This window comes from Hordeum vulgare, chromosome 5H (assembly GCF_904849725.1).
Source record: "Hordeum vulgare subsp. vulgare chromosome 5H, MorexV3_pseudomolecules_assembly, whole genome shotgun sequence".
Classification (NCBI taxonomy): Eukaryota; Viridiplantae; Streptophyta; class Magnoliopsida; order Poales; family Poaceae; genus Hordeum; species Hordeum vulgare.
Genome location: NC_058522.1, coordinates 462,317,798 through 462,343,100, shown reverse-complemented (window position 1 = coordinate 462,343,100; position 25,303 = coordinate 462,317,798). Strand labels below are relative to the sequence as shown.

Sequence of the window (25,303 nt, the reverse complement as noted above, 5' to 3'; positions counted from 1 at the left end):
ACGATTCCTTTCGTGTCTCTTCCCCATGTACGACGCCTGCATTGGTCCTTGCTCTGCTTCAACTGCTCTTTCCTTTCCCTTTTCCCTACCCAAAGGCAAAAGAAATCCACCCCTGCTTTGCCTTTTCCAAAGACGCATTGGTTCTTGAGAAAAATTAACACAGGCTTCTTATGGTCGTAAAGCATGAGTTATCATTTTGAAAAAGGATGCAGTGAGGCCTTAAAATTTTGACTGATGACGTCTTAAATATTTAGATTAATTGCGATGCAAAGTAGCTTTATAATGTCAATTTCATTAGGTTTTATAAATAGTACTCCCTCCTTTCACAAATATAAGATATTTTGGATATTTCAAAATGGACATATGGACTGAAATGAGTGAACAAACACACTAAAATGTATTTATATACATCCGGTTCACAAAAAAGTTGGAACATCTTATATTTGTGAATGGAGGGAGTATATAGCATCAGAAAAAGAGATAAGAAATTAACATTGTGAATTTCAATGCGTGAAAGAGAGAGAAATGTCATGGTCCAGCATTAAAGGGTGGAGCAGCTTTCTTCTCCTTTATTTAAAGAGGAGCATGTGACAGATTATATCTGGGAGGTAAAGAAACTCTAGTAGAATAAGAGAAGTTCCCGCAGAAGTGTCAGATCTTGGGAGGTATCTTTATCTTACTGCTATAAAATGGGTGATTTGAGTTTTGAGACAAGTCATCCTGACTAGTATTCATTAATTCAACAGATTTGGGGTTTTATCTTATTTATTTGTGATTTCCTGCCTAGTAATCCTCCAATCATGTGATTTAAAACCCACGCAAGGTAATCTTAATGGCACCTTTAGCACAGGCGGATCAAGTTCCAGTCACTTTTCCGAGGTTGTCCTCCATGTGCTCCTTGTGTTCATCCATTTTGCTTATTTCTGTACATTTTTTTGCACTTTTATATATAATTAAGGGCAGCCACCAACTCTATTTGGGCCGTTACTGAACAGGTGTAAAGCAGGTTAATGAACATAGATAGATTTTTTTACGTACTCATTACTGAATAAGTGAGAAACGCCAAAACAACGCTAAGAGCAGACCATCAACAACACAAAGACCATTGACATGCCCTCCAGCAGAACTGCAGAAGGTTCTTACTCCTGTGCGGGTAAGCCACATGGCATTGCAGCCAAAGATGGTTCAGCACCAAACTCTCCTGAAGAAGCTCAAGCTCCACCAAACAGTTCTGCTCGACTCTAACCTTAATTTTACTACCAGCTAAACCATGGCCAAAATGGTCAAAATAGCCAGGTTTATCTTCAGAGGTCCTATGACATTCCTCAGCCTCAAGTATTCCATCTTAGCTGACTCCGAAATCAACGGATGTATATGCGCACCTTTTAGCTTTCCTTTGGTGAAAGAACAATTGATGCTGCACATAGGCACTCTGATCCTGAAAGGTCGAATTGCACTATCTGAGCTTCATCTTATAAGGTTTTTGTCTGTGTCCCTGAGAATCAACACTGAATGGATAGAAGTAGGTCAAGTAGCTGCCACTGCAAATTTCTTATCCTCAGTTGAATCGTTTTGCTGGTGAAGACCTACAGAATAATTAAACATTTCATCAGGTTAAACAGTTGGAGTTCAAGTGAAGACTGCAAAGATCAGGTGCATAGCAAAGAACTTACAGTAACCGCACTCGAGTTGCTCTGAACAGTAGTTGGCTTTGCTGGTTTGCCCCCAGATTTCCAAAAAGTGGCATAAAATAGGAAGAAAGTTCTTTGCTAGTAGCAAACTGGTGTCTTCTGCTGGGAAAGCATGTTATACACAATTTGCCAAGGCAAACAATTGTGATGGGAAATTGACATGAAAAATACAGTTTAGTACTGATTAGATCAATTAAACATTAAAAAACTGTGTAGTCCAAACAGCAGGAGAATGTAAATACTGCACAAACAGGCTAGGTAGAAATTAACATGGATATTTTTCACTAAAACATGCAAAGGACGCTGAGAGTGGGAATCTATCTTTGAAAAGAGTGAAAACATATTGGTGCATGTCTCATTGAAACACCAACAGAAAAGGGTGTATCAAAAAGCAAATGGATAGCAGTATAACACCACTCGAGAAAAATGTGCAATCATTTAAGACAAATAAAATATCATAAATTGCTTCTTAGTGCATACTTCACCCTTGATCAGCCAGCCATGTTGCCTGAGGGCAACTTGAAAAAGAGAGAGGGACTAGAATATGTTTATTCTTTTTTGTCTAAATAGGTGGCAATGCTTAGCCTTATATACAATACACAGTAAGCAGGTTGCAAACAGATAACTAAGTACAGCAGTAAGAGGTTGGGACTAGTTCAATCCTATAATTCTTCCCTAGGCTATGTTTGTTTGGGGTTAAGAGCTGGGTTATGGAGGGTCATGTCAACCTGACCAACGTCTTTCAGTCCTCTTAGCACAGGACTAAATCAGCTCACTATAATTAACTCTTAGAGAAAAGTAGTACCCGGGCCCTTGAACTATCAAACAGAAAAAAACTGCTGCTCCTTTGTCCCAAGGAAAAATAGACCTTCCAAAATCCTTATCCAGATAACTTCTACTTTGGGATTGTCACATATATGCCACGCATGGGATTTACAGAGGCATCCCAGCCCAGCCAGAGAGAGGATACCCCCATTGAACATTATCTATGCAAAACGGAGAAAAATGGAACCAAATATGACTAACTAACTGAAGTATAGATTGCAAAAAGGAAACAAACATGACCAACTAGTTGATTATTAGGATTAAAAATGAGATAAAAGGAATGCACTACGTATGCATGTATTACCATCAGACACTATAAAACCAGATGCCAAACATCCTGAAACACGCGTATTTCAACTAGAATAAGAAAAATGACTAGACATCCAAAAGCCCCATCGCCCTGATGCCTATGTTTCTAATATCTAGTTTAATGCTTTATCTGGCCACTGAATCAGTATCAGTAACCTAGAAGACATCATTTTCCATAGTAATTCATATTACGGAACTCATTTCTCTGCAATGTGAATAAGAAAAGGAACCTAAATCATTGTCAGAGATACTGCATACTTCCACATTGCATCTCATTTGGATCATAAACACTCAATTATTCAAACCTAGAAGGATAAAACACCTATCAAGTATCAACCAACCACAACCACTAGGATCAAAACAAACTATACACAGAGGATAGAACACCTATCAAGTATCAACTGACATCAATATCACTAATATAAATAAAATTATACGTAGCAAGCAGAACAAACCTGACATAACAGTGGCGGTTGATCCAGGCAACACACTCCCTTCAACGATCCCCAGGATTAGCTTTCGCCCATGGGGAAGCGAGTCACCCAACATGGCAGCATCGACAAACTTCCTCCGCTGCCTCTAAATTCCCCACTGCCCCTTGCAAACCCATTCACGAATCCAGTGGCTCAGATTCCAGAGTATCATAGCTTCCATACAAGAACAAGGGATGTTTCTACGAAGTAAAAATGGGAGAGGAGGAAAACTAAACTTACTTTCTGCCTGTACAAGATTAGAATCTGAAAACAGTTGAAGGACAGAAATAGACCTTTTTCAAATAAAGATGAGCAGACTCAAAATTAGTTAGCAACAAGAAATCATATAGCTAAAGAATAATGCGATGTTTCCCAGAAATAAACATCCTTCACATCAACGCAATGTTTAACATAGATGAAGTTGTGGTTCCTAGAGACAAGCATGAAATGATAAACATGCACTAAAACGAATAGGCTACATCGCTGCCATTTCCGACTTTACAGCATCTAAGATTCTGAAGTAGTGGTAGAATAAAGCAGATTGCTCGCCCTCCAAGCCATCACGGTGGTGCCGGTTGCTGCCAGCAAGATTGTTACATGGGCTGCCCCCAATCACCAAGTCAAAGCCGCCAAATCTTCTAACAAATGTTGCAATTCTATCGTTAGTAAGAGATTTCACATCAGCAATCTCAATTAATGTGCCAGTTTGAGTCTGATCCCACCAACCCCTCAAAATCCTCCTATTAACTTCACCTATCTCAACAGAAACTACTGTCCTCATGTGGATCCCAAGCCTGTGCAGTGCTACCTCTCCTCCTCCAATACCAGTGAATAAAGATAGCACATTAACACCATTGGGAAACATGTCCTTCAGCACTGACAAGTGATAAGCAACGGTATCTACTTGGAACGAATTGCCAAGAGATTTGAACCTCTCTGTTTTGCCAACTCCCCTCGTGTGGTCCCTTGGGAAACCAAGCAGATATTCTACCTCATGCGGCTCCAGGTGGGCAACTTTGTTCTTTCCAACCCAAACAAGGTTCCATTTTCTGCACTCATCCATGACATACTTTTGAACACTTCTATGTGGTGGATTGCCTGAGTTTGCAAGAGCACATTGGATTCTTTCTGTCAGTTTCGCACTTGACATGCTTGTCTGCAAACAATTGAATTGCCTTCTCGGATCCCAAGAAGGCCACCACTTCTCATAATGAGGAAAGGCCTCAAATATAGTCTTTGGAGGGAGAGGCAGGACAGGAAATCTGTTCTCAATTGGCAAATTATGGATATATCCTCTTTTTCTAGCAGCTGCACACAAGTGCTTAGAATCCACAAACTCCGGTTCAATGTCATACAGGAATCTTGAAATCGTCGCCCAGACACCTTTTGGAGCTAGTGCCACATTTTCATAGTAGAAGAAAGGTGGCCCAATAGCTTGTTGAGGAAGCCGTCTGGTCACTGATCGTAGCCTATCATTAGGCAGGCTAAATCCAACCATTGGATTTGGGAGAGGCATCGGTTCTTCATGGTTACCATCCAAGGGCCGTCGATTTCCTTGTGCTCCACCTCCATACTGCTTCCGCTTTTTCTTGCTATCTTCCATCAATCTTGCTTTCTTTCTTACTCCCAAAGAATCAAAGCAGCTACCAGTAACCTGCCAAATTATACACAAATTCCAATATCCTTGCATCAAATTAAAAGAGAGAAACCATTTTTTATTCGAATTTACAGTCAAACCACAAGGTACCTCATAGCCAGATAAGTTCCCATAGTGACAATCTCCTGCAGCCTGTGATGCATAGACTGAATCAACTAATACAGTGAGAGCGGCATCCACACCTAGGAAATTTGAAACGTCAATATACAGCATAAGGTGTCTTTTCCATGAAAGCATGACAGTCGGGCAACAACTTCAAAAAAGAGGCATACCACATCTGGTAATAGCCATATTTGCTTCATCTTCAGGAAAGCCCATGTCTACTAAGGACTTGATCTTGTCGTCCTTCTCTGACATCTCTCTTAGGAAATCCTGCACAGAGGTAAAACAAAAATAGAGATTAGAAAATAATTTATATATCTCACTTCTTTTTCAATTCCAACTAAGTGACCAATGATAGGGAAATACAAGTGCACAACAATATCTACAAGGCCATAGAAAAGGAGGGCTACAGCTAATCAATGAACAGGAAATATATAACATATTTCTTTGGAAAGCTCATAGTAAGATTAGAAATTCCCCACCTCAAAGTGCTCTTGCAAGCTCAGGCAATCCACCTGTTCAGGATTACCTGAGCTCCCATATGGCATGGTCTATGATTTATACACATATAATATGAAATTGTGCATCATAAATAGCCGTAACACCCTTTTCTGGGCAGATAGATGGTTGGAGAGGCAGTCCATAGCTAATCTTGCTCTGCACCTTTTTGCCCTCATCCCGAAGCGCGAGGCTAATAGCCGTACAGTTCAAGATGCGCTGACTGGGAATTGTTGGGTGCAAGACATTCAGGGCACTCTCCCGGTGATGTCCTGTCCGAATATTTGGATATATGGGACCTTTTGTCCAGTGTGGAGCTCCAGAATGATATACAAGATGAGCATGCTTGGAAATTTGCTGGGAATGGGCAGTACTCAGCAAAAAAAATGCTTATGAAGCTTTATTTATTGTCTCAGCAGGTCTGGAACTTTGGAGGTTGATTTGCAAGTCATGGGCCCTAAGAAATGCCTATGGTTGGTTGCCCATAATAGATGCTGGATAGCTGACCAGCTTTCTCGGAGGGGTCTGCCACATCCAGAATGCTGCCTGGTATGTGATCAGGAAGAGGAAACAATACATCTCGTCCTTGACTCTTGTGTCTTTGCAAGAGAGACCTGGCCACCCCTGTTTATACATCTAGGTCTCCCTTCTTGGGCCCACAATCATCATCTGAGCTTCTCTTTGGTCGGTGGGTCCAGAACCATCTATATGGTGCCATGTTCGATGAGGTCTGGTTTAAAGTACTTAATCACTCTCTGTGCTTAGATGATTTAGAAGTATCGAGATGATTGTGCCTTCAATTGGAGTTCGCATAAGGTCCAAAGGATGCTGCTGGGTGCTGGCTGTTAAAGATGAGTCGCAGATTTGGTCCATAGCCAGGGCAAAAGGCTTGGCCAGGCTGACCATGGGAGAGTCTTAGTTTGGTCATGCTTGAGTGTTGGCCATGTATTTTTTCTTACTTGTGGCGGGTCTGTTTTATAGCTGTTTTAGTGGGGTGTGTGGTGAGTCTTTGTACTCTATGTACTTTATTCTTCTTATTAATGCAATGATGCGCAGCTCCTGCGTGTTCGAGGAAAAAAAGTTTCATTATGAGATTTTTTACATTAGTGACTATATATATCGAGGAAAAAAACTTTGACACCGTCGAAAACCTTAACTAGTTATGTGGCAAGCTATGATAGAAACGTATATATATATATATACGTTTCTGGAAGAAGATCTATGGATTGAATCCCTCCTTTTTCTCAGCTCTAACAGGTAGCTGTTGCCCTTCTGAGGTTGGCCTTGGGGGAAGTTTGATGCAGCTAGTCTGGTACCTGAAGTTCTTTCAGCTAATATGATTTTGTGTAACTGAAAGTCAAAAGAAGAATCTTAAACTATGACATTAAGTTTTAAGACCTTGATCTTCCTACCTGCATGCTAAGTTTCCAGCCCCACTTCAATTCTATGGAGACATGATTGAGTAGGTCACATCACTAACTGCACTGGGATTGCAAGGTAGATTTATTTAGGTCCATCCATATTCTTGCTTCTTTCTTTAGTATTCAGCATTTAGCTTCTACTACTTCCAAACCCTTCTGAGCTCAGTTAGATTATACCTATACCTTAAGACTATATCCAAGAGCATATTTTTTGTGTAAATTTGCATCTCTGATGGTTAAAGCACATGTATGGGCAATATATTCTCTTGGATATGATCATATGAAACTCTTGCATGACACCGTTAAGAAGAGAAAATGAAAAGAGAGCTGCTCAAGGTATGCATGGAAAAAAATTCTCAGTTACCAAACTAATGATAGAGAATCAACTACCTCATCACCAGAACTATCAGGGTTTGGCTCTCTCCCATCAGCATCATTGTCTCCATCCCAGTTTTCAAAATCAAAATCATCATCGTCTTCAACACTCTGAGGGAAGCAGCCAGAAGTGGAGCAATTACCCACTGCAGCGTCCTCACCTAGTGTCTGCAGTTCACATGACCAATTGTAACATATAATTCTTGCCACCTTGCTGCGAAAGCATCATAGGATAAACTAAGTAGCAGAATTGTATGGACAAATACCTTATATGTGAGAAGTAGTTCCAGCAACGCATTTGCATCACTGTGCCCTGAAAGCAAAACCCTTGTTAAAACAGGGAGGTCAAAGGCACAAAAAGACAAATGAATTGAAATTGATTACTTTCAGTATTACCAATCTCCTTAATTCCCTTCAAGACCATCTCTTTTGGGAAACCCATTAACACATATCCCTCGACTAACGAAGTGGGTGGTGCTTCCTCATTGGCCCACCCATTAGAGTCCTTTAGACAGTTGCATGAACGAATATCACACTATGATCACAATAAAAAATCATAGCTAGCTCTTGTTCTAAAAGATATAATTTTCTATCAAGCACTATCCGACATACCAGCGTGGACGGACCAGCAGCATCCAAGTTCCCGAAGGCCGGAGCCGATGAGGGTTCAGCCTCACCATCACTTTCCCACTCAAACTTATCACTATCATCTTTATCGCTGGTCCAGTCCTGTGACATATCACATGAGTTAATCACATCTCGATCAATACTAAATAAACTACCAGCAAAGCAATTATAGAGAGAAAAATAATACGATTGAGGAACTTTATTGTGCCACAAGCCCAAAACAACAAGATATCAAAATTGAAATCTCTATCAAAATCAGTGTAACCAAATTCAATTCTAGAGTCTAGAAGACTAGAACACACCAAAAGGAATAAAATATAATTTTATTATTATTGAACAAACCCCCCTCAACCTCCGGTCACAACAAGACATCAAGCTAATGCCAGAAGAGTATACATCAGTACAATTAGAAACATCGGTTGTGGGGATGCATATAACAAACTTAAGTGTGAAGATTCAGAGGGTTGGGAAGAAAAATTCTCTGGGAACTAGAACACGTTATGCATAAGAGGGCACTTATGGGACGACACTGATAAGATTGGTAAATCTGAAAAGGTGATCAGATTAAACAGGTTTGCCCATTTTGTCACCTGGAATAAGATTAACCAAAAAGGACACTACTGTAGTACAGCTTGGCGGTGCATGCATCAAATTGATAAACAAAGATACTTTGCGGTCCAAATTAACTGTTCAAAAGCATGAGGTCAAGTGCCAGAGAAAGTAAGAATTTTGGACCATATGGGTGGACCACTGTAACACAAACTAAAACCGTAGAGTTCCTTATGCTATACGCCTGAATTCCGATCACAAGAGTGTCAACCTGTCATCATGAACGACCTACTCCCTCCGTCCCAAAATAAGTGTCTTAAGCTTAGTATAACTTTGTACTAGAGCTAGTACAAAGTTGAGACTTTTGGGACAGAGGGAGTATGAAACAAGATCATGCATGATTGAAATCCCGAAGGCAAAATCAGCACAGCCCCATTCAACTCTACGGCCCAGAATGCATCAAGTAAGATCAAAAAACATATTAGATTGAATGGACCATAAAGAAAAGATACACATGAGTGTGTCCTACGAAGAAGGCATTAAGCTTGTGCTGCAAACAATTGATGACAGAGACTGGAGTTTATCCTCCTCCCCAAAAAAGAAAAAGAACTGGTGCTGTGAATTCACCTATACAGATCAATATTTTGACAAAGTATTGCAGCAGAGTATTTTGGCTAATGCATCAAGTAAGATCAGAAAAAACATATAGTATTAGACTGCATGGGCTATAAACAAAAGATACACATGAGAGTGTTCTATGAAGAAGGCATTCAGGTTGTGTTGCGAGCAATCGATGACAGAGACCGGGGTTTATCCTCCTCCCCAAAAAAGAAAAAAAAATGGTGCTGTGAGTTCACCTATACAGATCAATATTTTGACAAAGTATTGCAGCAGAGCATTTTGGCTAATGCATCAAGTAAGATGAGAAAATGAAATCCGGTCACTGCTATATTCTGAAATCAGCACAGGCCGAGGCTGATCCAATTCTAGGGTCTGAGACACACTGGGGAAGGGGGGGGGGGCATATTTTTCGATCGAAGAAATCAGAAAAAACCCGCGTCCGAACCAAATCGTCAACGGAGAGATACATCACGAGGTCTTCCCGACATCTGGGGGGGGGGGGGGGGGGGTTGTTTGATTCGATTTGCGCCGTAGAAAAGGAGAAAGGCTATCCCTTTTCCGAGTGTCTCGAGTCAATGGAAATTGAATGTACCGCGGAAGGGGTCCTAGGTAGAAATCCTATGAAACGCAATCCTCCACACATAAAGATTGCTAAGCATTCCATTTCTCAATCGAAAACCCCTTGAATCATAGGGCCCGGAGAACGCCAAGACAGAGGAAGGAGAGGAGAACCTACCGCCATTGTTGATCTGAGATGACGCGCCCCCTCTGGCCCTCTCTTTCTCTCTCTGCGGTGAAGAGGGGGAGGGGGGGGGCACTGGGGGAGAGCGGAGGCAGAGGAGGGGGGAGAGGGGAACGGTGATGCCGACGGAGAGTGGGAGACGACAGCGGCGCGACCTCCTCTGCCCCTCTCTGCTTTAGAGGAGGGGCAGACGAGACGAAGCTGCGCTGCACAAATGTGCTGCTGCTGGTGCGGCGTGCTATGCAGTATGCACACGTACGTTTCACTAATCGGTTTTCTTGGTGAGGAATGGAAGACACGCGCTTAGCCGTGGTTCTTTCTTGATGCGTCGCTGCACACAGGACTGGTTACACAGTTTATGTGTGCAGCGCACATCTCAATGTGTAAATTAAGGAGAGAGAAGGGAGAAAAGGCATCTCGCATTGATTATGATAATAAAGGCATCTTCAATGCCAGCTTTTACGAACATACAAATCTAGAAGAGTTAAATACATCACGGGTGCCTTAACTTGTCATGTCCGGTCAGTTTAGTGCCTAAAGTTGAAAAATACATGAAAGTGGTGCTCTAACTTGTCCGGCTGTGCAAATACGGTGCCTCGTACAGTATCCAGGCATATGCCTTGCCCGCATAGCGAGCCACTATGATGGCGACCCGCATGTCAGTGACCGGGAGCATTTTTTACATCCAGCCCCTCACATTTTATTTATTTACCCATAATTGTATCACATACATATGCATACTGATGGGTCCAACCTATCAGGTTTGGGTCCCGCATATCAACTACACCAAGCACGGTTGTATGTGCAAATCATAGATATAATGAAAATTATAATAATGATACCATGCAAGATATTAAAGAAAAATAAGAAAGAAAAAAGTGATCTGATGTTTTGAACCTAGGAGCTCACGTGTGCCACCCTTGCAATCTAGCCGATAAACCAAGCAAAATCTTATGTTTATTTAGAGCATCTAGTTGGAATTTTCCTATGAATTTATTTATCTCACCCTTTAAAAAATGTAAACATTATTTCTTCATTTTAGGCATCACGTGCTGTCGTGCCTCGTGGTTATATTGTTCACCGAGGGACCTCTGCTAACCATTTGATGTCTAAATGAGATAATTTACTTCTTAAACATTTTAGTATCAAGGGAGATTTAGGGAATGTGCTGGTGCATTTGAAAAAAATGCTTTTGAAACATGTGTCACGGGTATTATAAAATTATAAAATTATATTTGAAAGATGTTTGTCATGCGTTCAAGAAAATGACAACATGTATTTTTATAAATGTTCAACGTGCATTGGAAATGTTATTGTGTAAAATTGTTCTTACATTTCTACAACCACATTTAAGATATTTTAATACATTTCTAAAATTACTACTATTACACACTAATTTCTAATGCACATCAAACAGTTACATTGTCAATTTTTCTGTAAATGTGTATTTTAAAAATATAGTAAGACAATGAAGATACACACTAATTGTCCGTGCTTGTGGTCCTGCATGAAGATACATAAATTTACACAACAATTTTCAATATACATTGAACTGTCTAAATCCACATAATTTTTTTTAAACGTTCACGTTAACCTCTTGAAAGTACACAATAATAAAAATATAATAGATGTTTAAAATACACAATAATGCCCTACCGATAATTACTGTATATTTATTTGGTAAAATTTACATATCATGAAAATTAAACATGATCTTGATTTTTTCTATAAAATTATAGCAAATGTGTTGAAGAATTGCAGAACGATACGCCGAATTGATCTTTATACATTTCTAGCTAATACTACTACGTATAACTTAGTTTGGCTCGGTGACCAGCATGTTATTGCATTAAGCAGGATGTCCCAGCTTCAAATTTTCATCCCAACAAAAATAAAAAATTACTCGTTCACTTCCAGCCACTGACTCGTGGGCCGCCGCCATGCTGGCACGTCACACGGGCAAGGCGTACATCCGAATACGGTAGGAGGCACCGTATTTGCACGGTCGAACAAGTTAAAGCACCATTTTCGTGTATTTTACAACTTTAGACACCAAACTGACCACACATGACAAGTTAAGGCACCCTTGATGTATTTAACTCAATCTAGAACATACAAATCTGAATGGTTAGGAGGACAGCTCATCAAAGTTAAAGATAATCATGTTTGTATTTTTCTGAATTTTTTTTATTATTTTTTTTTGTGAAGGGAGGCTTGTAGCAGTGGTAAAGCTGTTGCTTTATAACTTTTATCAATAATAGATCCAAAGTGGTTGGACCCTTTCTCGGACACTGCGTAAGCACGAGCTGCATGTACCGGGCTGCCTTTTTTTATTTCAGTTTTTTATGTGCGTTCAATAAAAGTACACGTTTTCGTTAACTACAAAGATGTTTATGATGACTTTATCAATTCTAAGTTGATGTGTGGGCTTCGTCACTTGAACATGCTCATAGGGGTAAGATGTGCAGATGTGCGTTCATAGGGATGAATATATATAAGTATGTAGCAGCATGTGCGTCTATACAACGTTAAAAAATCCAACCTCCGAAAAGGATTCTATTTCTCAAAGACTAATTCGGACGAGTTCATGGACACTAATGCGACAATTGTCATCCAACATGTTGCCATACATTTCAATGCAAATTTAAATAAAATGGACGAATTTCCTACAAATCAGACGATTTCCGTTTAAACCGAATCAAATATATTATATTTTTAACATATTTCAACTAAACAAAATCGACAACGCCTTACGTGGATGGGACGGCCTTGTTGTCGTGGCAGCGTAGCGCGACTGCACTGGCACCGTCTATGCCCGCTTGCACCGCATCGAGCACCGCGAATAGGGCGTCCCTTTCTTGCCGCAAGACACACACGCCATCGCTCACAATTGATCTCACGGACGGTGCACATGGACTGGTACAGCGTCCGCTGCTCATGTGAGAAGTATGAATCCTCCGCAACCATGGTCGTGACAACATCGTCGTTTATCTTGTCGCCGGCGATTTGCCCCTCCGTGAGCCGGTGCTCCTCAAGGAGTCGGAGATTGTAGCTTTGGTCCTCATATGTCTGCCGAAACGCCGACATCGGCAGCGCCTACAGCTCTTCTGCCATTATAGTATTGAAGTGCGCATGCACCTTCTCCAAGCTTATGTTGGCGTGGACCAACGAGGACGACGACGTCGGCTCATCGTCGTACGATATTCATGCCATATTTACCTACGTTTACAATATATTTTTATGGTTTGTTGCATTTTATATGATTTAATTAGAACTAACTGGAACTGACATTGTTTTCAACAGAATTGTCGTGGTGGTGTTTTTGTGCAAAAAATAAAAGTTACCGGAATCGCCCAAAACTTTTTGATAATTTTTTGTGGACAATACGAGAAATACCGGAATGAAGAACCACCACCGGAGGGCACCTGCTGGCCACAAGCCAACAGGACGCGCCTTGATAGCTTGTGGGCCCCTCATGGCTCCGTTTAGCGTGATTCCAACGTCGGAAAATCATATATATGCAGAAAACCTCAGAAATAAACCTAGAACTTCTGCTCCGCCGCCGCAAGCCTTTGTACTAAAGAAAACTCATTCGGAGCCCTCTTTTGTCACCCTGCCAGAGGGGGAAATCATCACCGGAGGCCATCTTGATCATCGTGTCGGTGTCCATGACGAGGAGGGGGTAGTTCACCCTCGAGGCTGAGGGTATGTACTAGTATCTATGTGTTTGATCTCTCTCTCTTGTGTTCTTGAGATGTCACAGTGCTGATGTATCATGGGCTTTGTTAATATAGTTGGATCATATGGTGTTTGTCCCTTGATATCTTGATGTGATGAATTGAATCTTTCCCTTTGAGATTTTGTTATGTCGGATTGAATATTGGGTTCGAGATCACTTGATGTATGTTTTTCATGTGGATACCTGTGGTGACAATGGGGTGTTCTATTGATTCACTTGATATATGTTTTGGTACTCAACTTGCGGATTCCCGCGGTGACAATGGGGCAATCTATGCATAGGGGTTGATACACGTTCTTGTCCAACTTTCTCCGATATAAATTTTGGGGTACTCTTTAAAGTTCTTTGTGTTGGATTGAATATGATGAATCTAAAATTGTTTGATGCATGTCGAATAATTAAGCGACAAATACTTGAGATGACATTAGGATTGATTGATGTGTATCATACGTGTTATTCTAGTACGAACTCTAGGGCTGATTATAACACTTATAGGAATAACCCAATAGATTGATAGGAAATAATAGCTTTGAGGTGGTTCTACTACCTACAACAACTAGATGATGCCCCCGCGCGTTGCTACGAGAAACTTGCTAAAAAAATCATGAAAGTTGCTAAAAAACATCTATAACTTATGGGAAGTGGATGTAAGCTTAAAATGGAAATTAAGTACAAAGAGTATAAAGGGAGAATAAATGCAGTAAAAAGAATGCCATTTTTAACAAAAATGTGAATGTGAACTACATATGTATGGTACAAGCGACCAACACATATATTGTCAATACAAAATCTAATGCAAAAATTAAATTAAGAGTAACATGCATGAATTAATGATGTAGTCCTTGCATGCATGGAGTAACGAAAAACAATGTAATTTATGAATTACATGCATGAGTTGCTCATGTGGCGAACTTACGTGTCTAGGAAAAATAGCTAGTGAGTTGTAGCTATTTAGAAATAGAAGATTTCATCTTATGTTCTCTACTAGATATGAATTTTGGAGTGATTCTTTGTCGCACGGTGAGGGATGATCATATGATTTTATTATGTTAGCATTGTTGAGATTTTGCACTAGTGAAAGTATGAAGCATGTGCCTTATTTCTAAGCATTGCAATACCGTTTATGCTCACTTTTGTTACTTGTTACCTTGTTTTTTTATATATTTTCAGATTACAAAAACCTATATCTACTATACATACTACACTTGTATCACCATCTCTTCGCCAAACTAGTGCACCTATACAATTTGCCATTTGTATTGGATGTCTTGGGGACACAAGAGATTTCTTGTATTTGATTGCATGGTTGTCTGAGAGAGACCTTGTCCATCCTACACATCCCACGGATTGATAAACCTTAGGCCATCCACTTGAGGGAAATTTTGCTGCTATCTTACAAAACTCTGCACTTGCAGGCCCAATAACATCTACAAGAATAAAGTTGCGTAGAAGACATCAAGCTATTTTCTGGCGCTGTTGCCACGGAGGTGAGTGCTTGAAGGTATATATTTAGATCTTGCAGTTAGATCTTTTAGTTTCTTGTCCATCACTAGTTTGGTTTATTAAAAATACAAAAAAGGGAATTGAGGTGGCCTCAAATGCTTTGTCTTTATAATGTCTACCGTGAAAATGATGGTTCAGAAAATTGTGCCAAATTATTAAAAGAAGAGTTCAATAAAATATTTAGCATTAAATACTTGAGCATGATTGCAATGTTGTTAGTATGAATTCTGTGAATATCCATGATGCTAATGATATGCAAAGCCACAAGCTTGAGGATGCTATGTTTGATGAAGATGATATTTTTTGTCCTCCAAGTTTTCATGAGAAAATTTACTATGATGAAATTGTGCCTCATATTTATGACGATTATATTGATGGAAGTGGGCTTGGAAGAGTGTAAACTCTAGGTATTAATGATCCCACTACTTTGCAAGGTGTTGAATCTTTTCATATTGACAAAAGTGGATTTAGAGAGGTCATGACTTTATTTAGTGATGAGTCCACTATTTTGGAAGAGGTTTCAATTTACTATGACAACAAAGTTGCCATGTATGATGATTATGGTGATGACATTTATGCTATAAAGAGTAATGATAACCATGAAACTTGCCACCCTTATTTTAATTTTTAGTTGGATTATATCAATCAAGTATCGCGTGCTAGTTATTTTGTTGAGTTTGCTCCCACTAATATGTATGAGAAGCGATTTGCTTATGTGGAGAGTGGGAAAAAATGCTTGTGGATCATGAAAGGAATGCTTTATGTGATGGTTATATTGTTGAATTTTCTTCATCATGCTACTGAAAATTATTATGAGGTAGGAACATATGCTTGTAGGTGTTGCTATAATATCAAGTTTCCTCCCTATGCATTCAAAGTTTTGAAGGCATGCTTGTTTTGCCTTCCTATGCAAGTTGATTATTGCCACAATAAATTGTTTGCTTGCAAAATCCCTAGCATAGGAGGTGGGTTAGACTTAAATGTGCTTGTCATACCCTAAGATTGTCTAGCTCTTTTGCATGTTTCAGTTATTACTTTTTATACGAGCATCATTAAAATAATCATATCTAGCTAAAAGGCATTAAAGAAAAGTGCTTGTTGGGAGACAACCAACACTTTTACTTTCTATTTTTGTGTGTTCACATGATTAAGATACTATAGTAATCATGTTTTTTAATTTTTATTTCAATAATGGGCCAAATAAAGCCTTTGGGATAGTGTGGATACTTGTTGATTTGATTCTGTGCAAAAACAGAAACTTTAGCATCCACTATATGAATTATGTGATTTTACCGGGTAGTCAAAAAGATCTGAAATTTTTGCAAACTTTTTCCATGAAAATTCTCCGTGTTTTCCTGATATTCAGAATTTTCACACACATGGAAGTGTGGTTCAAGTTCAGATCTTTATAGGTTGTTATGTTTTGACAGATTTTGTTTTGCATGCATAGTTTGCTTGTTTTAGTGTTTCCATACCTTATATTCAGTGATATAAATTATGATAACAATATAACACAGTAGGTATAATGTGAGAACAATTATGAATCTTGTCTTGGTAGTACCTAAGTGAATGATCTATCTTTATTACACTAACTCATCTCACGAAGTTCCATTAAGTTTTTTGTGATTGAAGTTTTTCAGTTTTGGTGAGATACCGATATGAGGAGAATAAGGAGTAGCAATACCCTAAGATTGGGGATGCCCAAGGCACCCGCAAGGTAATATCCAAGGAAGACTCAAGTGTCTAAGGTTGGGGATGCCTAGGAAGGCATCCCCTCTTTCCTCTTCAGCATTATTAATGTATCTTACTTGGACCTATATTTTTATTCATCACATTATATGTGTTTTGCTTGGAGGATCATTTTATTTTGTTAGTATTTTATTTCTGTTATTTACAATCATGTTTTTCAATAAAAAGTTCCAAGAATTGTGTTTGGCATGTTTGAATTGCATGTGTGATATGTGTTGTACAAAAAAAATTGATGTAATATTTGAATTATGAGATTTTACTGGAACATGTAAAGTTTCTAAAAAAATTGCACAGTACTTCCATACAAATTATTTATCATGTAATAAATTTTCAGAATTATTGGACACAGAGAAGTACACTTTTTTAATTAAATGCTAGAGATTGTTCTGTTTGGACAGATTGTTGTCATAGTTTTGTTATCAACTTATCCTAAAGTTTTGATGGCTTATATTGGTAGATATAAATTATAGAAATGATAGTATATAGTACCTAATGTTTTAAAATTATTATGCAACTTGTCTTTGGAGTACATGAAGAGTTGATTTATTCTTATGTGTACTGACCTATCTCACGAGTCTTTTTCGAGTTTTGTGTGAATGAAGTTTTTGAGACTTAGGTGAAACCGGGATATGAGAGGATTGAACGAGATACAAAAGCTCAACCTTGTGGATGCCTAAGGTACCCCAGGTAAATATAACAAGAATTCTCAAGCATCTAAGCTTGGGGATATTACGAATCCCACCTCTCTTTGTCAACAACTATCGGTTAGCCTATATTGATCCTAAGTTTTCATTCGTTCACATGACATGTGCTACTCTTGGAATGTATTTTTGTTTTCTTTGGTGTTTGGAATAAATCTCAGATCTAAAAATACCTATTGAGAGATAGCCCTCACATGGCTACTTAATTGTTTGTCTACTCGTCGATCTCCACTTATATATTTTGAGAGTAGTTTGATGTTTACTCTTGTGCTTCACTTACATCCTAAGAGTAAATTGTGAATAAATGAAATATCATAAATCAGAATTGTTAATTTGCATTATGCGTAGTAGTATTATAGCATTTGGTTTAAAAAGTAAATTCTATTGAAGCTTGACAATCACAAATTTGGACATACAAGTAATTCATGAATGATTAGTATAAGAAAGAGAACTTTCACATACAAATATATTATCTGGACATCTTTTATGATTGTGAACACGCTAATTATTTTCAACCTTGATCTGATAGTTGAAGCTGGACAAGGTAGAAAACATAATGGTTGTGTTTGGGTATATTTGCATTGAAGTTATATTGTTATGGATCCTCCAACATGTGGTGTTTGTTTAGAACCTTTTGCTAGCCAAAACTTCGTACTAAGTAGAGATACTACTTGTGCATCCAAATAGTTGAGCCAAGTTTATTCCATGAGAGTTCACACCTACCTATATATGGTATTTAACTACCATTCTAGGTAAATTTGCATGTTCCACCTCTAAAACCTTCAAATAAAAATCTCATTTGTATGTCCGTACCACTCATAGAGCGATTGGGGCGATTAATATTTTTCATGCTAAGTGGGTTATTTTCATGATGAGTGTTTCTTCACTTGTCATTGCATAAGAGAAGCTAATAAAAAAGGATTCCTAGTCTTGTGAAATACAAAAACAAATAAACAAGGACTCCTCCTAGAAAGTTGATTGTTTGGAGGGCACTTGTGGATATGGCTAGCCATGGAAAGTGTTTGAATGGTTGAGGAGGAGTAAAATTTCAATTCAGTTTGGGAATCGCCAATAATGTGATTAGCATGGAAGATATTGAAATCTCTTGTCGTAATGTTGACACGAAAGGCACACCACCCAAAATATATTCATCTTTGTTTTAAGAAATGAGCTCTCGCACCTCTCCAAATCCTTGCTTCACTCTACAAAGGGACGGTCTATTTACTTTTATGTTATTCACTTTCTTGTATTTAATTTTCATGTTGAGTCAACTTTCTATTCAACCTCAATATATTAGTTGGCAAGCGTCATGTGATGGAGAAAGATCCAAACACATATATCCAGCCAAATATATTTGATCATGATTCATTATTGTTGACAATTATCTTCATGATAAGTACATTGGGAATTGGGAGGCGAACCATTGAGCCCTGATATGTCTCCAACGTATCTATAATTTATGAAGTATTCATGCCATGTTTACCATAATTTTATATGATTTTGGTATGATTTGATTATAACTAACCCGGACTGATGTTGTTTTAAGCAGAACTACCGTGGTGTTGTTTTGTGTAGAAATAGAAGTTCTCGGAATGAGCTGAAAATTTATGGAGAATATTTTTGGAAAATGTAAAAAATACTTGCGAAAGAATCAACCGGAGGGGGTCCACCACCTGGCCACAAGCCAGGAGGCACCCCCCTAGGGCGCGCCCCGTGTCTTGTGGACCCCTGATACGTCCATTTTGCATCATGCTTTTATGTTGATATTTATCGCTTTATGGGCTGTTATTACACTTCACGGTACAATACTTATGCCTTTTCTCTCTTATTTTGCAAGGTTTACATGAAGAGGGAGAATGCCGACAACTGGATTCTGGCCTAAAAAAGGAGCAAGTTTGAGATACCTATTCCGCGCAACTCCAAAAGCCGTGAAAATCAACGAGGAATTATTTTGGAATTTATAAAAAATACTGGGCCGAAGAAGTACCAGAGGGGAGCCACGAGGAGGCCACAAGCCTGCTAGGCGTGGGCTACCCCCCTGGCAGCGCCTAGGGGGCTTGTGGGCTCCGTGTTGGCCCTCTGGCTCCCCTCTTTTGCTATAAGGAGGGTTTCATTCCAGAAAAAAAATCAGTAGGAGGCTTTCAGGAGGAATCGCCGCCGCCACGAGGCGGAACTTGAGCAGAACCAATCTAGAGCTCCGGCAGAGTCGTCCTGCCGGGGAAACTTTCCTCCCGGAGGGGGAAATCGTCGCCATCGTCATCACCAACACTCCTCTCATCGGAGGGGACTCATCACCATCAACATCTTCATGAGCACCATCTCATCTCCAAACCCTAGTTCATCTCTTGTAACCAATCTCTGTCTCGCGACTCCGATTGGTACTTGTAAGCTTGCTAGTAGTGTTAATTACTCTTTGTAGTTGATGCTAGTTGGATTACTCAGTGGAAGATTATATATTCAGATCCTTGATGCTATTCAATACATCTCTGGTCATGAACATAGTTATGCTTTGTGAGTAGTTACTTTTGTTCCTGAGGACATGAGATAAGTCTTGTTATAAGTAGTCATGTGAATTTGGTATTCGTTCAATATTTTGATGCGTTGTATATTGTTTTTCCTCTAGTGGTGTTATGTGAACGTCGACTACATAACACTTCACCATTATTTGGGCCTATAAGAAGACATTGGGAAGTAGTAAGTAGATGATGGGTTGCTAGAGTGACAGAAGCTTAAACCCTAGTTTATGCGTTGCTTCGTAAGGTGTTGATTTGGACCCACTAGTTTAATGCTATGGTTAGACTTTGTCTTAATTCTTCTTTCGTAGTTGAGGATGCTTGCGAGAGGGGTTAATCATAAGTGGGAGGTTTGTCCAAGTAAGGGCAGCACCCAAGCACCGGTCCACCCACATATCAAACTATCAAAGTAGCGAACGCAAATCATATGAACATGATGAAAACTAGCTTGACAGAAATTCCCATGTGTCCTCGGGAGCGCTTTACCTCCTATAAGAGTTTGTCCAGGCTTGTCCCTTGCTACAAAAGGGATTGAGCCACTTTACTGCACCGTTGTTACTATTGTTACTTGCTACTTGCCACGAATCATCTTACCACACAACTATCTGTTACCGATAATTTCAGTGCTTGCAGAGAATACCTTGTTGAAAATCACTTGTCAGATCCTTCTGCTCCTCGTTGGGTTCGAAACTCTTACTTATCAAAAGGACTACGATAGATCCCCTACACTTGTGGGTCATCAAGACTCTTCTCTGGCGTCGTTGCGAGGAGTGAAGCATGATGTCCCACAAGCGTATGGGAGCGCAACAGTTTTCGAGGGTAGAGTATTCAACCCAAATTTATTGATTCGCTCACAAGGGGAAGCTAAAGAATATTCTCAAGTATTAGCAGCTGAGTTGTCAATTCAACCACACCTGAAAGATTAGTGTCTGCAAGCAAAGTATCAGTAGCAAGGTAGTACGATAGCAACGGTGCCAGAAAAAGCTTTCACAATCCCCGGCAACGGCGCCAGAAAAAGCCTTGTTGACGGGATGTTAGCACCAACAAAGTCTTGCAACAAGTAACAGCAGAGTAACAAGTAACAACAGTAGTGACAGCAACAGCAAAGTAACAAGTAACAACAGTAGTGATAGCAGCAGCAAAGTGGCCCAATCCCTTAGGTAGCAATGGACAAGCCTAGGCAAAGTAACGTAGCGAGAACCAGTAGTAAAAGACTCGTAGGCAGTGGATCGGTGATGGATGAGTGCGACGGATGTGATTCATCATGTAACAGCTATAACACGGAGAGATATGTGGCTAGCTCCCGTTCGTCAATCTAATGTAGTCATGTATTCCGTATGTAGTCATACGTGCTTAGGGAAAAGAACTTGCATGACATCTATTGTCCATCCGTCCCGTGGCAGCGGGGTCCTAATGGAAACTACGGGATATTAAGGTTCTCCTTTTAATAAAGAACCGGACCAACGTATTAACACGTGGTGAATACATGAACTCCTCATACTATGGTCATCTCCGGGAGTGGTTCTGGCTATTGTCACTCCGGGGTTGCCGGTCATAACACATAGTAGGTGATTACAACTTGCAAGATAGGATCTAAAACACACATATATTGGCGACAACATAATAGGTTCAGATCTGAAATCATGGCACTCGGGCCCTAGTGACAAGCATTAAGCATAGCCAAGTAGTAGCAACATCAATCTAGAACATAGTGGATAATAGGGATCAATCCCCGTCAAGAACTAACTCGATTACATGATAGATCTCATCCAACTCATCACCGTCCAGCAAGCCTACGATGAGATTACTCACGAACGATGAAGAGCATCATGGAATTGTCGATGGAGAAAGGTTGATGATGACGATGGCGACGACTTCCCCTCTCCGGAGCCCCGAGCGGACTCGAGATCTGCCCTCCAGATGAAGAACAGGAGGCGGAGGCGCCTCCGTATCGTAAAACGCAATGAAACCTTCTTTAAAAAATTTCCAGGCGAAACGGAAGATATAGAGCTGAGTTTGGGGGCGGTGGTGCCACGTGGGCCCCACAAGCCTGCATGGCGCGGCCATAGGGGGTGGCCGCGGCTTATGGGCTTGTGGCCCACTCGCACGCCCCCTCCGATGGATCTTTGCGCAGGTATTTTTCTTTTATTCCAGAAAAAATCTCTGTAAATTTTCAGGATGTTCCGAGAACTTTTATTTCTGTAGGAAAACAACACCATGGCAATTCTGCTGAAAACAGCGTCAGTCCGGGTTAGTTCCATTCAAATCATGCGAATTAGAGCCCAAAACAAGGGCAAAAGAGTTCGGAAAAGTAGATACGACGGAGACGTATCAAAGCGCCTTTGGTAAGTGGAATTTGGTAAGGAAACATTTATATAGTGTGCTGAAATTTATTGTCACTTGTCACTATGGAAACTAATCCTTTGAGGAGCTTGTTCGGGGTATCTTCACCGGCGACGGCTACGCATCATCCGGTTGATGCGAGCGAAAAGTAAGTCACCTTACCAACCCTTGGATCATGCGCATGTTGGCCGTGTGATTAGTCGCCTAGTTTCCTATTCGCGTGACTCAACAGGCCGTGCGTTCACACATCTTGTGGGCCATCGGTCCGGCTGGACTTGTTTATGCTGCACGTACTAATCCTGAAGAAGAAAAGGCTAGCAAGCTCCACTCGTTTTAAAGAAAAAAACTAGCCATATAATACTTTTACTTTTTAGCTGCATTTTACATTGCAGCAAACCCACGTAACCAAAAGCTAGGTTTTCTTGAAGTACAACATGTGCAGTCACATGCAACGACAACATATGTGATCAATCCTAATTTTTTGTGTCAAATATCATCTAAAATAATGGTTCAAAACACATACTACAACATAAAATATTACTTAGGCGACAAAAAAACATGGTATGTGCAATGTTTTGGCTAGTTGGTGTGTGGACGGGATCGGCCACCGCTACACACGTTGGATCCTGTGTGTGACAATGGGCTTGGGTCGCGTTAGGCCGTTCAACTGTGCCCCCCGGTTTGCAACATGTTCCATGTCGGGCTCGAGGTTTGTAACATGACCCATGTTATGCTTGCATTGCAAACACTCCTCAGTCGGCCAAGCGTTGTTTGTCGTTGCAACGTAGCTCCTGACCCATATACTGACATGCCATTTGCAGCATGAACCATGTTGCGCTTGGGAGTTTGCAACATGGTCCATGTTAACATCACATTACAAACACTCATCGGACGTGCCTCAACCTGGTTGGTCTACAACAAAACATGTCTTGAGCTCGCCTATTTTGTAACACAACCACGTTGGATGCTAGATATCACTTGCCTATAGACTCAAATATATTGGTCGCCTTGTGAACCGCGTAAGATTTAAGCAATCGCAGAAGCCATCAACCGTTTATTTTTTTTCTCACATGGCACACAGATGGGGAGGGGGGTGTGCGCATGACTACTTTGCTTCATCCGTGCAATTTGGTTGCCTGGTAGCAAAACCAACGATTGACACCCACATAACACCATTGACCTCTGCGCCTCCATGAACATAACCCGTGTCACCAATAAATAAAGAATGGAAAATCAATGCGATAAAAAAAGGAAAACACAACAAAAACAATTTGCTTCGGGGTTGCGTCCCCGTGAGTGGCGGTCGCAGGCCATCAAAGAAGAGTTGCAATTGCAGCATTGCATGATTTCACTTTGCTTCGACGTAAAAAAATCAATGCAATACAAATCATATGAGAAAACAACAAAACCAATTTGCTTCGACACCTCTTTACTGTGAGTTGCGGTCATTGACCATCAAAGAAATGTTATGAGTTTGCAACACCAGGTGACTTCGATTTGCTTTGGTGTAAAAACACAATGAAATGTAAATTATATAAGAACACACACAAATAACAATTTGCTTCGGTGTCGCTTTATTTCGGGTTGCAGTCGTCGGCCATCAAAGAAGACGTGTGACTTTTGTAGCATCGGTGACTTCATTTCGTAGCATGTTGGTCAAACATTGCAACATTGCTAGATAGCCTTGCAACGTCACACATTTGGTTTATAGCATTGCATCAAAACCACTAGGTTTTGCAACGGCAAAAAAACGAGAGGGGTTGCTTGCAACATCAGAGTGCTTTCGGCTTGCAATGTCACATGGGTCATTTTTGCAACGCCGTGCGTCCAAGCATATCAGTCAACCTAGTAGCATCGTCTGACTGGCCTTGTAGTAACACATGTCCAAGTGTAATTCTCGACCTTATATATTCGTGTGAATGGGCTTTGCAGCGTTGCGCGGTTGGGTGCATTGGACGACCTTGTATTGTTGTGTGACCGGCTTTGTGCGGGCACGTGATTGTTCTTGCAACATCATTTGACCAAGTTTGCAAAAAAATAAAAATTAAGACGGACGGCTTGCAACATCGACTTACTTGCAACTTGCAACACAAGCGGGTGGCTTTGCAATGTCAGGCGGTGCTTTGAAATACAATGCCTCGCCTTTGCGACAACAACAAAAGAGAGCTGGTCTACTTGCAACATTGACCAACTCTGATTGGCAACACGCACACTACTTGTCTTTGCAACATGATTGTTCGATGTTGCAGTCATAAAAAATGGCCAGCTTGCAACATCGACATGCTTCAATGCACCGCGGGCCTTGCTGCGGTGCGGCGCGCATCCAACATTATTGGAGCGATGGACATGAAGAGCGAAATGCAAAAGGAAATCGAGCCACTATCACATTCACACGTAATGTGCAAAGGTCGCACACGATCGAAGGGACGACATGTTGAAGCACACTACTGAAAAGAATGTTCTTTTGAGTTTAGAGAAAAAATATGTTATTTGGATCATGCAAGCCTGTCTCCATGTGCACTACTCCCTCCGTCTTAAAACAAATGTCTTAAACTTAATACAACTTTGTACTAAAGCTACTATAAAGTTGAGACAATTATTTTAGAACGGAGGGAGTATATGTTTAGCCAATTTATCTCCATGGTTTTTTGCCCAAAATAATTGATACAGTTCTAGTTCCCACAGCTTGCGTCACCTAGAAAGAATGCTGAAAAGTTTCAATGTATTTTTTCATCCAAAGCTAAGCATGGCTGCCGTAAAGAGCAAAAATCCAGCGTTGTGCTAGTGCTACGTGTAATGTACTATAGATAAACTATACTAGATGTTGCTTCCCACGTGGGTGGAGCTCGCCACGTTTCTTTGTGA

The 25,303-nt window shown here is 40.3% G+C and overlaps 1 protein-coding gene across 1 annotated transcript; it reads right to left on the bottom strand.

Moving 5' to 3' along the window:
• Positions 1 to 3,666: 3,666 nt before the first annotated feature.
• Positions 3,667 to 10,097, bottom strand: LOC123398754 (DNA (cytosine-5)-methyltransferase DRM2-like). Its single transcript, XM_045093210.1, has 8 exons — positions 9,885 to 10,097; positions 7,964 to 8,080; positions 7,748 to 7,856; positions 7,618 to 7,664; positions 7,367 to 7,519; positions 5,228 to 5,327; positions 5,046 to 5,137; positions 3,667 to 4,952 (listed from the first exon to the last, which is right to left on the bottom strand). Exons 1-8 carry the CDS (start codon positions 9,888 to 9,890, stop codon positions 3,774 to 3,776), a joined length of 1,803 nt encoding a protein of 600 aa, XP_044949145.1. The 5' UTR covers positions 9,891 to 10,097; the 3' UTR covers positions 3,667 to 3,773.
• Positions 10,098 to 25,303: the final 15,206 nt, after the last annotated feature.

Bases quoted from the DNA above. Each gene is read 5' to 3' on its own strand.
- LOC123398754 (XM_045093210.1), bottom strand. The intron at 7,665-7,747 runs GTAATACTGAAA...TTTTGCTTTCAG, and splicing joins GAAGGGAATTAAGGAGATTG to GGCACAGTGATGCAAATGCG. The intron at 7,520-7,617 runs GTATTTGTCCAT...TGTGAACTGCAG, and splicing joins AACTACTTCTCACATATAAG to ACACTAGGTGAGGACGCTGC.